General features: G+C 44.7%; 1 protein-coding gene across 3 annotated transcripts in view; it reads right to left on the minus strand.

Annotated features, from left to right (window-relative positions):
- NRAP (nebulin related anchoring protein) overlaps positions 1–13,721 on the minus strand; it is a 74,755-nt gene that overhangs the window by 35,506 nt on the left and 25,528 nt on the right. For all 3 annotated transcript variants that reach the window (XM_003825595.4, XM_034931519.3, XM_034931518.3), the window contains 8 exons: positions 9,571–9,669; positions 8,543–8,647; positions 7,316–7,423; positions 6,968–7,069; positions 5,048–5,245; positions 4,372–4,476; positions 1,607–1,705; positions 385–489 (listed from right to left, as the gene is read on the minus strand). In XM_003825595.4, the coding sequence (XP_003825643.1) occupies positions 385–489; positions 1,607–1,705; positions 4,372–4,476; positions 5,048–5,245; positions 6,968–7,069; positions 7,316–7,423; positions 8,543–8,647; positions 9,571–9,669 (921 nt within the window). The remainder of the gene's footprint in view (positions 1–384; positions 490–1,606; positions 1,706–4,371; positions 4,477–5,047; positions 5,246–6,967; positions 7,070–7,315; positions 7,424–8,542; positions 8,648–9,570; positions 9,670–13,721) is intronic.

Below are 13,721 nucleotides of genomic sequence, written 5' to 3' on the forward strand. Positions count from 1 at the left end.
AGAATTTGCCCAAGGTCACACACCTAGTAAGTGGCAACCGAGGATCAAACCCAGACCATTTGGAGCAAATGTCTGAGCTCTTACTCCCCTCTACCACGATTATGCTGTTTCAACTCTGGCACCTAGAATAACCCCTACCTCCAACCCCAGGATACAATCAGCAGCTCAAGTCCTCCACTAGCTCATTCCTACGAAAGCTGTCCTCCTCTCCCCCTAAAACACTGATCAGGAGCCAGATCTGCTGGGTGAGCTGTTTTTACAACAACCAGATGTATGTAACCTCAGTTGATACAGACACTATGCCATGGCTGGTGGGCTTGGTTTACCAGGTGGCTATACACAAAGGGGAGCAGAGTTCTTGCTGCCCACTCATTCTCTCTGTACCTCGCTGAGATTTGCAGCATTGGCTCGGGCCTGCAGGAAGAGAGGCTCGTCTTTGCTGATGGTATACTGATGGACAGACTGCTCATTTCCTGCCTTGTAGGCCACCTGTTGGGAAAGAGCACTGAGTCAGGAGCAGGTGGCAAGGGCGATGGGCAGGGTGGCATCCCTCATGGTGTCTCTGTCTGGTTGGCACTTCTCTGACTTGCACAGAAAGTCCATTACAAAACCCACCAGATCAGACTCTGAGTGGCAGGATACAGTCAAGGAGAGATGATGAGAGAAGGAGAAGCAGTGGGGAGGAGCTGGGAGAAAAATGCAGCAGGGAGCCAACCTGAAAACCCCTCCGAGATTTCTCTTTTCACACCTTTCCTTTGGGATGGTATCAACCTCTGCAAGCTGTTGCTATTTACACTGTCTGTGGCCATAAAAATACCCCACCGGGGGTTCAGATTAGTACAGACTCCCCAGGTGGGAAAAATAAGAAGCATGCTCTGCCTCCTGCCCCTCCATAATCAACCTTAATCCATTCACGGGTACTGACACCAGGAAAGTGAGCATGCGTGGACATCTCCTCCATGGCAAACTTATCACTCTTCTCTTTCTCTCTTTGCTTCCTCTCCACCCCCAACTCGAGTTTCCTGACAGTGGCTTTCTGCTGACTCTGAGTTATGTTGATAGTATCCTTTCTGGCAGGTTTATCTTACCTGGACCTTTAGGAAGGAAAGCTAGGAAAGTCCTGGACAGATTGCAGCAACTATGGTCCTCCTTGGTGTAGAGAACTAATCTGTAAATAATGTGTGTGGTGCTTCTTTGTTCTGGCCCCATAAATACGCTTGTGTGGGTGTGACCTGCACACACCCCAAACGCAAATGTTTTCTTCCCCCAAGATAATTCTCTCCTGGCTCCAGAATTAGAGTATTTGATGAGAGATAGGAGTCAGAAGAAAAAAGGAACTAGAGAATACTGGAAGCTGAAAAGGAATAAAGTCAGCCCTGCATCTATCCCTAATAAAATTGGGGGAGATGGTGGTGGATGAAGCAAGGGGCCTGGTGTCCAGTTCCAGAAACAGCCTGGAAGCCTGGGGAAAGCTGGGTCCAGCCTATTTAAAGGGAAGCCTCTTTGGTTTCTGGATTGTGCCTGGGCAGCACCTGCTGTTGTCCCTGGAGGTCCCCCAGGCCCATGACACAGCAGCTTGGTGGAGAAAGGGCAGCCCAGGACTCACCCTGCTCTGTAGCTCCTGGCTCTTCTTGGCGTGCTCCATCTGGGAGCTGTCGATCACGCTGGTGAACTTCAGCTCATCGACCCTCTGCCGGTAGTTTTTCTGTTTCCAAAGGAAAGGGACCCCACAGCATTAGGATTGGGTTGCCCCTACCACCCTACACATGTGCCCACATAGACACATACATTCTTTCTGTGGTCCAAGCATTTCCTTGGGAGGAATGTTCTAGTTGGTCCTGCAGCTTGAACAGAACCACACAGCCCTGAGACAGCCTGTTCCAGTGAACTTGATTTAGTTGCTATTACTGAATGGGAAATGTAATTTTCTTCCTCAGTAACCCTGTATTTCACCGTGTGCCCTGGGGAGGTATACATTTTATAAATATAGACCTGACATAGGAAGGTGAGGTGGAGGAAACTTGGACTTTACAATGATGAAGACTGAGGTTCAAATCTTGCCTGTACATCCTTCCAGCTTCATTACCTCCAGCACATCACTCAATCCAACCTGAGCCACCCTTGCTTGGAGTGTACAATGGGGACAACAGTAGAAGCTACTTCAGTCTAGTGGGGAGCAGAGGCTTCATCACCATGTTTTACCTGTGAGTCAGGTCCCTGGGACAGTGTTAGGACATAGCCATTGTCATGGTGTTATCACAATTGTCCAGAAAGCAGCAGATTTAAGGAAGGAGACACAGAGCCACAAACAGAAGCCTGCGGTCAGGTGAGATTCTCCTTCACAGTTTCTGATTTTCCAGATCACTGAGGTCTTGTCCTCATAGTGTTCCCATCTCACAGCCACAAATTAATTGGCAAATTTTCAATGTGCTAATTCTGTCCCCCCTCCAGGACTTCTTGTCTTTCCTGAAGATTAGCTCCTCTGGCTTTTCCATTGAAACTGCCAAACCTGCTGGGAAAGGTGGCCACTGAAAACGGCGTGTGGAAGCAAAAGCTTCACATGGCAGGGAGATCAGAGATGAGCTCACAGCCTGGTTCTGGCAAAACTCCCCATGCCATCAGCAAGAGGGTTATAGCAACCAACTGAACCCAACACAGTGATTGGAACACTGGAAACTCCAAATTTTCTGCCTTTAGGGGAAAAAAGTTCTAGAGAAAACATTCCAAACAGACTTCTAATTTTCCTCCCTAGTTCCACTGTGTTGAATGGGAAAACTCCTTCACCACATAACTGAAGGGAGTCACATTGCCCTGCCATTGTTGGAAATTCCTAGTTATCCCAGACTATGCATTGGTCAAATCACAACTACTTGCTGAGCAGCCAAGAAACTACTCCGTACAGAGCACAGAAGGAACATAAAAAGGTGAAGGAAGTGATATCCTCCTGGCCTTGGAGGAGCTTAAAAATTAGTAGGTAATACAGGAAATGAGATAGAAACTGACATTCCTGAATCTCAAGGACCAACTGGCTGCATTCTCTCCCCTCTGCTACACCCCTGTCCAAGAGAGATGGGGCTCTGATTGCTCCACCTGGACTTTAGTTGGTCTCCAAGAAGCTAGATAATGAAAGCCCTGAAGGGTTATGCTTTTCTCTCTACCTCATTCTATATTCTAATCCTAAATATGTCTCTGTCTCAGAGGAGGGTGAGTACAGTGGAAATATAAGAGTAAATTACAAGATAAGCTTTTGAGATACAATACTGTCTCATGGTCAAGAGCTGGGGCACCAGATCAAACACACTGGGTACAGATCCCAGCTCTTCTACTTACTTAAAGTGTAACTTAAATCTCACTTTCTTTATCTGTAAAATGGGAATATTAATAGGCTAATCATACCATCTAATCACAGAGGACCGTGGCAACCTATACATGACAGTATGTATATAATACGCCCAAAGTGGTGATCCAATAATGATTATCAGCCCTTAAATGGCAGCTATTATTATCACCATTATTATCATTTGCAAGAGATATGCCGACTCAGCCTTCTTGGCCCTGAAACAAGAATCCTCTTGGAAGATTCCAAACAAAGTTCCTGAAATAGTGACACTTCCAAACGAAATGTCCTTCAAATGTCCTCCTCTGCCTGCTGCCAGAGCCAGCTTTCTATGGTGTAAAGAGAGGCAAAGGCTTAGAGCTGCAGGGACCTGGGAGAGTATCCGATCCAACCTCTTCATTTTTATTTTATTTTATTTATTTTTTCTGATACAGAGTATCGATCTGTCGCCCAGGCTGGAGTGCAGTGGCATGATCTCGGTTCACTGCAACCTCTGCCTCCCAGGTTCAAGCAATTCTCCTGCCTCAGCCTCCTGAGTAGCTGGGATTACAGGCACATGCCACCACGCCTGGCTGATTTTTTTGTATGAGGGAAAATTTTTATATGAGGGAAAGAGGATCAGGAAGGTTAAGTGACTTGTCTGAAATCTGCAGTGAATTTAAGGCACAGGCATAATGAAAACGGTATCCTTCAAATACTGGACTTTCTGATTCAAAAGGAATCACACGCTGCTCACCTAAGAAGTGCTGTTTTCCCAGGTGCTGTATATTACACCTTTCTAAACCAAATTATTCTTTGGATGTAACTGCTACTTAAAGTAAATCAGTAGGCTTCTTTAATGACACCATCTCAGGAAGTTTAAGGGTGTGGAAAGTTAGCTGAGAATGTGCTACAGGTGTGAAATGAAGTACTCCCACTTTGAATCACACCCAAAATAAATCTGAGGGTAGAGAAAGGGAATTAGAGGCAAAGATCACCCTGCATGTGTCAGGGGCTGAGGACTACTGGAGGCCAGAGGCCCCAGTGCAGGTTACCTCGCTGACCAGCTGTCCAGCCTTCTTGGCTTGTTCCAAGTTGAGACTCCCCTCTGTCAGCCACCCAACTCCCTTCATCCATGCCAGGTCAGCCTTGTACTGCAGCTACAAAAGAAAAACCACAAAGCTCTCATTAGGCGCATGGATAGAGACAGGACAAAGTTGATGGGAGAGTTAGGAAGATCTTGATCCTGCATTTGCCTTCCTAGAAGAACTGCTCCCAGCTCCTTTATGGTCAGGCAGATCTCCACTTGGGAGGTACAGCCACTGGGCCCACCTTGTAACAAGAGTAGCATGCTCTACCTTACTGCTGAGACACCGCAACCTTAGCAAAAAGAGTGTTTCTCATATTTGTTGACCAAGGGCCTTTTTTTTTTTTTGCCAACCTGCTAAATTTCCAAGATTTATTTATCATTTTAAACATTTTCTTCTCCTTGGCTCATCCCCATCACCAACACATCTTGACTTTAGCATTAGCTGTGAGCCCTCCAGTCTCCATTGTGTCAACTATATCTCTACCTCCCCATCTGCCCTTTCTGGCCCCCCGGTACATTTCCTGCAGTTCTTCCTAGTCTTCCAAGTTATGTAATAGACTCATGTACAGGTTTGAAATTACTCTGAAAGCATGTCCAACTGCAAGAGATGCATGAAGAGAACTGACAATGTGTGGGCTCACCTCGCTCTGGAGCCCATAGGCCTTCTTGGCCCACTGAGTCTTCATATCTTCAGGCAGCACAGTGTATTCATGCAGTTTCTTCCTGTAGTCCAGGTCACTGGCGAGAGCTTGGGCCTTCTTAGCATGCCTGATGTTTACCATATCCATGGGCAGGTGAAACCGGGTCTTACTCTCTTCAAAGCCTTTCTTATATTCAACCTTGAATATACCAAAACAAGGCCCGTTTTGTTAGTTGAAGCCCACCCTTTGCAGGAGTGATGTGAAAATGCAGGAAAGATTTCCAGGCTTTCAGGAGCAGGAGAATTGGCACTCTGGGCACTGCCACCCTTCTGTCAGAAAGGCCCAAGTCCTGGCTCTGAAAGGCAGCATCATGAGGGAGCTGAGATTCCACATTACTTTGTTTCTGGGAGGACTGTCTCTTGCCAATGCTAAACCTTTTCACCCGGCTGCTCCAGGAGAAAACTCTATTCCCATTTCTCATAGATGCTTTAAGAGATAGAATAAAGAAGCTTGGGCTGCAGAGCCAGACAAGCCTGAGTTCAAACCTGATCTGCCCTCTAACAGCAGGGTGACCTCTGGAAAGTTATGTCACCTCTCTAAGTACTTGTTTCCCTCTGGGAGACTGTTGTGATAAGTAAATGAATAATAGCTGAAACATGCTTAGTACAGGGACTGTCACATAGCAAACACTTGATAAATATTCGCATGACAATAACAATGGTGGTTCGGTGGTGATGACGATGATAGTGATAGTGGTGGTGGTGATGGTAGTGATGATGGTGATGATGGCAGCAATGATGGTGATTGATGATGGTGATGACAATGGTGATGGTAATTATGGTGTGGTGGCGATGACCATGGTGATAGTGAAGGTGATGCTGATAGTGGTGACGACGGTGGTGCTGATGGGAGAAGATAGTGTGCTATAGTAGAAGGAGTGTGGTGCCAGGTAATAAGAGTTTTAGGCTCTAATTTGCTACCCCTCTACCACTACTGCTGACTACCATATGGCTTTGGGAAAGACACAATCTTTTTGACCCCCAGCTGCTCCAACTGCAAATATGAAACACCAATGTGTTCTGTCTAAACTGAAGCCAAATTCTCAATGCCTCTTTATGCCTTATGACTATGCACTTCATTCGGCTTGTTCTGTAGACACATCCAAAATGGCGACCCAGATGCCAACCCTCTTTTGTATTCAAGCTATGGCTATTTAATGACTCATTGGATAATTACATCCAACTGTACCATCAGAGCAGCATAAGTTGGCCTCACAGCTTGGAGCAGGCAATCTTTTGTGTCTTTTTCCCTATTCAGCATCAGCAGGGAAGACTTGATTAGAAACTGGGTCTGTCTCTTCTAGCAGAACTCTCCTTTCCAAAAGCCTCTTGGTAAATGACATTTACCAAGGTTCCTCTCCAGCTATTACAGTTGTTTACAAGCATCGTCATTCCGATTGGCTGGAGCCTGGGAGGCCCCGGCTTGCTAAATATTTGAATACCATAAGTGTTGTAACCACAGGACCAGGACAGCGCCACAATAAGCAGGACACTTTTGGTCCATGAGGGAGAAACTTATTATGTGCTGTTCATTCTTATAGCCCCAGGGTCTTGTACAGTGTCTTGCCCATAGTAGTCACTTGGCAAACATTTGTGACATGAATAAATGCAATTGAACACCTTTGTACCTTGATCAGCAGATGCTGTCACCCTTAGGGCCACACTCCTTATCTATTTAAAAAAAATAGTATGCTTTGGCAAAATAAATAAACCAAACAAACTTCTTATGCAAGCCAGGAAAGAAAGGAGTTGCAGGTAGAAGTCAATAAAAAGGTTACAGTCCCAGGTGAAGTAGGCCCAGGAAAAACTTTTAAAATAACACAACTGTAAGTGAGAGGTTGGGGGTTAGAAAAGAGTTTACCTCACTGCTCATCTTAGCAATCTGCAGGGAGTGCAGAAGCCTAGAGTCGGCTGTTCCCATGGCTTTGCCTTTTGTCTTTTCATATTCTTCTTTATATTTAATCTTGAGAGAAAGAAGAAGGTCTACTGTGAGTGACAGAGAAACTTTGCCGTCTAAGGGGCTCTGGTTTTAACAAGTGCAAGGGGAACAATTCTGAAAAAACACCTCCCAGTCTTTCACAAATCCAGAAGAAGATTAAAGTATTGCGATGTTTACAATGTTAAGAGTCATTATTTTTTTCGGCAGGACCACTGACATTTTATTGGAACCATTTCTTATGCATTCCTGAGTTAATGAGAGGAAACCTACATTGCTAGCAAGCTCCCCAGAGGCTTTGGCGGCCAGCAGAGACATGGCATCCAGCTTCATCTCAAATCCTTTCCCCTTTGTCTTCTCCCAGCCTTCTTTATACTTAACCTGACAAACAAAACCACAAGTGAATAGGAGTTGCTACCCATATTCCTGCCAAACGTCAAAGATTTTTCTAAAGCAAAGTTGGATTTTTCCTCTATTTACAGACCAGAGGCTCGGCCGTTGTTATCAAAATGATAACAGTAATTATTAACACAGTTAATTGATTCCTTCGCTGTAGAGCTGTGCAGGCCAGTGGTAATGGAATAGGACAAAGAGAAGCCCCATGTGTTGCTCCTTGCTCTGTTGTTTTCTGATCATGTGACCTTGGCCAATAACCTCTTGGGGCCTCAATCTCCTATTTGCAAAGAGTGTATCATATTCTCTTTCTCAGGATTGCTGTGAGAATAAATTGGATAGAATATATGTAAAGAGATCTTAAACTGGTGAAGCGTAACATAAATGTGGGGTATTGACATTGCCCTGGCAATAACTACTGTTTATTGGCCTTTTCCTAAATGATTTCTACTCATTAACCACAAATCTTCACATTAGGCCTGTGAGGCTCAGAGAAATTAAAGAGCTCACCTACGGTTACATAAACTTAAAAAATAGCAATGCCAACATCTGAACCTAGGTCTTTCTGACACCAAAGCCCATGCCACCAACTGTGTCCCTACAATACCTCCTAGGACTTATGATAATTCCACATATACAGTGCCTGCCCCAGGATAGAACAGGCATTTAAACAATGTTAGTTCCTTTTATTTTCTTCTCCTGCCCCCAAAATTCCATCTAGAGTTAGAAGCCAATTCATAGCCCACTTGTGACTCCAGGGAGAATCTGATGATGCAGATTGATCTTCTTAAAACTTAAATTTCCTCCACACAGCAAATCACCAGTTCACTAGGGTGATGAGGATGAGCATGTAGGGGGGTGTGTGTGTGTGTTCACACATAGATTGTACACATGCTCATATAATGGGAATAAATGGCTATGACCAATTTATCACTAGTAAACTACCACGTGCCATGACATAGCAAAATTCAAAGTTACAACTTGATGGATGCCTCTGATGAGCCCTTCTCAAGGACAGACACTTCCCACTTGCTGGACCATCCTGTTATCTTCGTTTTCACGTCGCTCTATAACCCCCTCCACCATCTCCCCACGTTGCTCTCTTACCTCACTGAAGAGTTTGGCATTGGTTTTGGCCTTCACCAGCTGAGGAACATCCTGGGGCAATGTGTAATTCAACTTATTTTTCTCATAGTCAGCACGGTAATTCACCTGTTGGATTTAAAATAAATCTGTAGGGTTTTTATATGGGCAGAAAGAGAACTTTAGGGACCCATAGCTCTTTCCCCCTTAGACCCATAGCTGAGAAGGAGTTTCCAGAAAAGGCATTTTACAAGGCAGCCTGTACTTTTTGTGAATGTTTTAAATTAATGAACTGAAGGTGTCAAATGAAAACTAAAGAAACTCAAAGGCACACTTGAAGTTGTGAGTTTGCAAAAGAATTCCCTGTGACTGCTTCACCAACTCCCCTTACACGCACTTGAGAATATTGAACTTTTTAAAAAACATTTGCTGCAGTGCTGAATATCTTGTTATAGGCAGGGTAATTATCAAATGCCTGCCCACAATGACAAAAAGCCATCTTAAATCACACACACAAAAGACAGCCAACCAGATATGTGACTCCTGTTGGATGAATACGGCATCATCCGAGAAGCAGTCTTGACCAGAAATTAAACTTGAACTTTGGATGATTGGTGATACTAAGAATTATTGTTAGATTTTTGATGTGATATGTTAAAATTATATAAATATGCTTTTTCTGTTTTACCTTTTAGAGATTCATACTGAAATACTTACAGATTACATTATACAATACTTGAAATTGGCTTCAAAATAATATGGAAGAGGAGAATTGGACAGGCATATAGATGAAGCAGGGTGGCCATGAGTTGATGGCTGTTGAAGATGGGTGACAGGTACATGGGGATTCATTATGCTATGCTCTCTACTTTTGCATGTATTCAAAATTTTCCATAATAAAAAGTTTAAAAGAAGTGGGGGTCATTTTCTGGCTGTAATAAGACATGTGTCACAATTTATGAAAGTCAAATCCTTGGAGGTCAGATGTCCAGAGACCTCAAAGCAGCAATTTCAAGACCCCCACATCCAGCTGGGCAGGGACAGTTACTTACATGACTCAGCTGCTGGGCATTGATTTTGGCTTGAACAATCTGTGGAGTGTCAGTCACCGAGCTGTACTTCAACTTGTCGATGCTCTGCCTATAATTGGCCTAGGTGAAAACAGGCACAAAAAGATGTCTTTTGCTCTTTTCTCAAAGATTTGCTTAGCTCCCTCTCCCAAGCCCAATAAAGTGGCAATTCTCAAATGGCTACGTAGAAAAAGAGTCCAATATTCCAACTGGATACTGACAGACACTCCAAGACCATAGATAGAAAAACAGTACATTGGAGAGTGAGACACCTAACAGGCAACTCATAAAAGGGGTGAACTAACTGGCCAGTGAACATACAGAAAGATGCTCAGCCACACTATTAATGAGAGAAAGGCATACCAAAACCACAAGATACCCCTGCACACCACCTGAAGAGCCAAAGTTAAAACTGCTGGTAACACAAAGTGTTGGCAAAGGATGAGGACTTATGAAAACTCTCACGACGGTGCTAGCAGAAGTGCAGATTGGTACAACCACTTTGGAAAACAGTACGGCATGTGGGCACATACACATATCCTGTGTCCCAACAATTCTGTGCCTAGGGCTCATTCCCAATGAAAATATATGCCTGAGGTCATTTTATAAATAATTAAAGCAGTATATCCACACATAGTATACTTTCCTATATACATCTTATACTTCACCAAAAAAGAGGTGTTAAAAAAAGTAAAATGAAAGAGAAACAAAAAGTCCAACCAAGTTATACACGCAACTTCAAGTGGGAGGCAATGGAGCATCAGCGACTCCTTGTAGGTGGCCCTAACATGTCCCCACCCCGTACACCAGCCCCTGCCTGGCCCTCACTTCCACCTTGCCAGAGTCCCCAAGGAAATTGCCCTAAGCTTAGCACTTTCGTAGAAGATGCAGGTTCAAAAGAGGAGGAGGCAGAATCGTCAGTGCAGCTGGATGCATTGACTGCCTGGTTCCCACCTCAAGACATCAAGGACTAGGAATTTTCCCCTTTGAAAATACAAATTGCCCTTTTGAATATTAAGAATTATTAGCCATTTGCACACAAGAATATATGCATCCAATCATCTTATTTTTCTCCAAACACACCTGACCAAGATCCACTGCAGAGGGAATGGGAACTTGGGCAGTGAAGTAAAGGAACAGGTTTGAGGCTGGATAGTAGGCGATAAGGGGTGAGGCGCTAAGGTGAGCTGAGTGAGAGCCCCAGAAACCTATGCAGGTAGAAGTAAAGCTAGGATAAAGAAAAGAGGGAGAGGTTGTGGATAGCAGATAACCTCTTTCACAGTTTATTTTGATTTATTTGTTATTTAGAGACAGAGTCTCACTATGTCACCTAGGTGGGAATGCAGTGGCACGATCTCAGCTCACTGCAACCTCCTCCTCCTGGGTTCAGGTGATTCTCGTGCCTCAGCCTCCCTGGTAGCTGGAACTACAGGTGTGCGCCACTATGCCTGGCTAATTTTTGTATTTTTAGTAGAGACAGGGTTTCCCCGTGTTGGCCAGGCTGGTCTGGAACCCTTGGCCTCAAGGGATCCTCCCACCTCAGCCTCCCAAAGTGCTGGAATTACAGGCGTGAGCCACCACACCTGGCCCTCTTTTAGAATTTAACCAAGGTTATCTGAAATCCAGGTAAAAGAGGAAGAAGTAAACTCATCCCTAACCCTGCTCTCCTTCCCTTATGCTCACCTGGTTCCTTTCATTCATCCACTCGCCCATCCATTTATTTCTTCAACAAACTGTCGTGGGTTTCCTACTCTGCAGAGTGAGCAAACTCAGACATTCCCTGCCCGCATAGATATCTCAGATGGGTCCTCACTCCCAGGATCCCAAATTGACCCAGTGCCTCTGGACATCTGAATCTCTGTGCCCACGGGCTCCAGATTGGGCCTGTTGCCAGCTGAGCTCCCCTAGCTTGGCTCAAAGTGACAGGATCACCATTAAACACCTCATTCACAGCCTTCATGTCTCTCTTTTCTTGCCCAAGGCCAAAGGCCCCACCCAGAATCCCACACAGTGTGGCAACTTCTTCAGGCCTGGGTTTTGCCTGAGAACAACACCCCTTTTCTGCGTCACCACTATCTACTGATATCTCTGCCTGGACCTCACCTATGGCCTTGGCCAGCCTCCTCTGGCAGCTGGCTCTGCCCTCCCCAAGGGCCCACACCTTGGCCACTCTTGTACTGTTCTATCATTTCCTATCTGTCTAGACTACAGCCTGATGTCTTTGCTCTTCTGTCTTTCTCCTATCTGCTGCTAACTCCTATGGCCACCTCCTTGAGATGACAGCCCACCTCAAGGAGTCTTTGCAACCCAAAAGTCACAAATGTCTCTGGGAGCCAGATAGACCACTAGCTGGGTACGAGTCCAATGCCTGGCCTTACTGTTGGGGAAGTAAGGAGTCGAGAGGACTATGGCAAAGAGAGGCAGCTGCTGCCCAGCTCTAGGAGATTGTTGTGATGCAACAAATAGGGCGTACAGAAGCCAGATTTTCCAGTTATTCCAAAGAAACCAGAAATCCATATTATGATGCAAAATCTTGCAATTTTTAAATGCTAACAAATAGCTCAATATTTTAAAAATCCAGTGACCTGGGCCAGGGGCAGTGGCTCATGCCTGTAATCCCAGCACTTTGGGAGGCCAAGGCAGGAGGATCACGAGGTAGGGAGTTCAAGACCAGCCTCACCAACATAGTGAAACCTTGTCTCTACTAAAAATACAAAAATTAGCCGGGCGTGGTGGCTCGCGCCTGTAACCTGAGATACTCGGGAGGCTGAGGCAGGAGAATTGCTTAAATGTGGGAGGTGGAGGATGCAGCGAGCCAAGATCATGCCACTGCACTCCAGCCTGGGTGACAGAGCAAGACTTCATCTCAAAAAAAAAAAAAAAAAAAATCCAGTGACCCAAGAGAAATAGGTCTAATAGCCACTTTGACCCACTGGCTACTAACTTGTATACTCCACGTCTTTCTGAGTCTGGGTCTTGTACTCATTTCATTTTTGCCTGTCCTAACACCAGCTCATCATAATTATGACTAACGCATGGTACTTACTATGCACCCAGCACCATTCCAAGTACATCATGCATGTTAACTCATTTAATCCTTCCCACCACCCTATGGTTAGGCACTATTATTATCCCTACCTTACAATGTGGAAACTGAGGCACAGAGACCAAAAGTGGCTTGCTCCAGGTCATCCAGGCAGTAAGTATCAGAGCTATGATTCAAATCCCAGGAGTCTGCCTCGCAAGGTGGCTCTATACCTATACTCTATAAACCTGGTTTGCCAAAGCTAGTGTGCTTAGAGCGATTATTTGTTATATTACAGATGGGCAAGGCATTCCCCTTAGCCAGAGTTAGCATTGTTTAGACAGGGAAATGCATTCCAGAAACAAACAAATGACTTACAAGTGAACTTCTAGAACAGGACCTAGAAATAACGAAGTGCTCCTGACAATGGGCTGTGGAGTGTTTTGTTGGATTTGGAGATTAAAAAACATCATTAGGCTGGGTGTGGTGGCTCACGCCTGTAATCCCAGCACTTTGGGAGGCCGAGGCAGGCGGATCACCTGAGGTCAGGAGTTTGAGACCAGCCTGACCAACATGGAGAAACACCGTCTCTACTAAAAATACAAAATTAGGCAGCGTGGTGGCGCATGCCTGTAATCCCAGCTACTCGGGAGGCTGAGGCAGGAGAATTGCTTGAACCCGGGAGGCAGAGGTTGCCGTGAGCCGAGATCGCACCATTACACTCCAGCTTGAGCAACAAGAGTGAAATTCCGTCTCAAAAAAAAAAATCATTTTGTGCTTTCTAGTTAATGATTCAAGGAGAAAAGTTTTTGCATGTTCTGAGTTTTGGACATGGGGTGTGTAGAGAAAATTAGGAAATATAAAGTCATTTCAATGTCAACTATTAATTAGATTAAAGTACAGTGACTTCCTAATGCATTAATTCAGGAGGCAAAATTATTATCTCATAATAGAGTCTATTAGAATTCAGAATTATGCATAATAAAATGTCACAAAAACTATATTTTTAAATGGCATATTTCTTCCTGATAATTCTGCATTAAGTATGTTACTGAGCACAATTACTTTACTCTGTGGGACATAATTAAAAGTCTCCATGATTAACCAC

This window comes from Pan paniscus, chromosome 8, assembly GCF_029289425.2.
Source record: "Pan paniscus chromosome 8, NHGRI_mPanPan1-v2.0_pri, whole genome shotgun sequence".
NCBI classification, from domain to species: domain Eukaryota; kingdom Metazoa; phylum Chordata; class Mammalia; order Primates; family Hominidae; genus Pan; species Pan paniscus.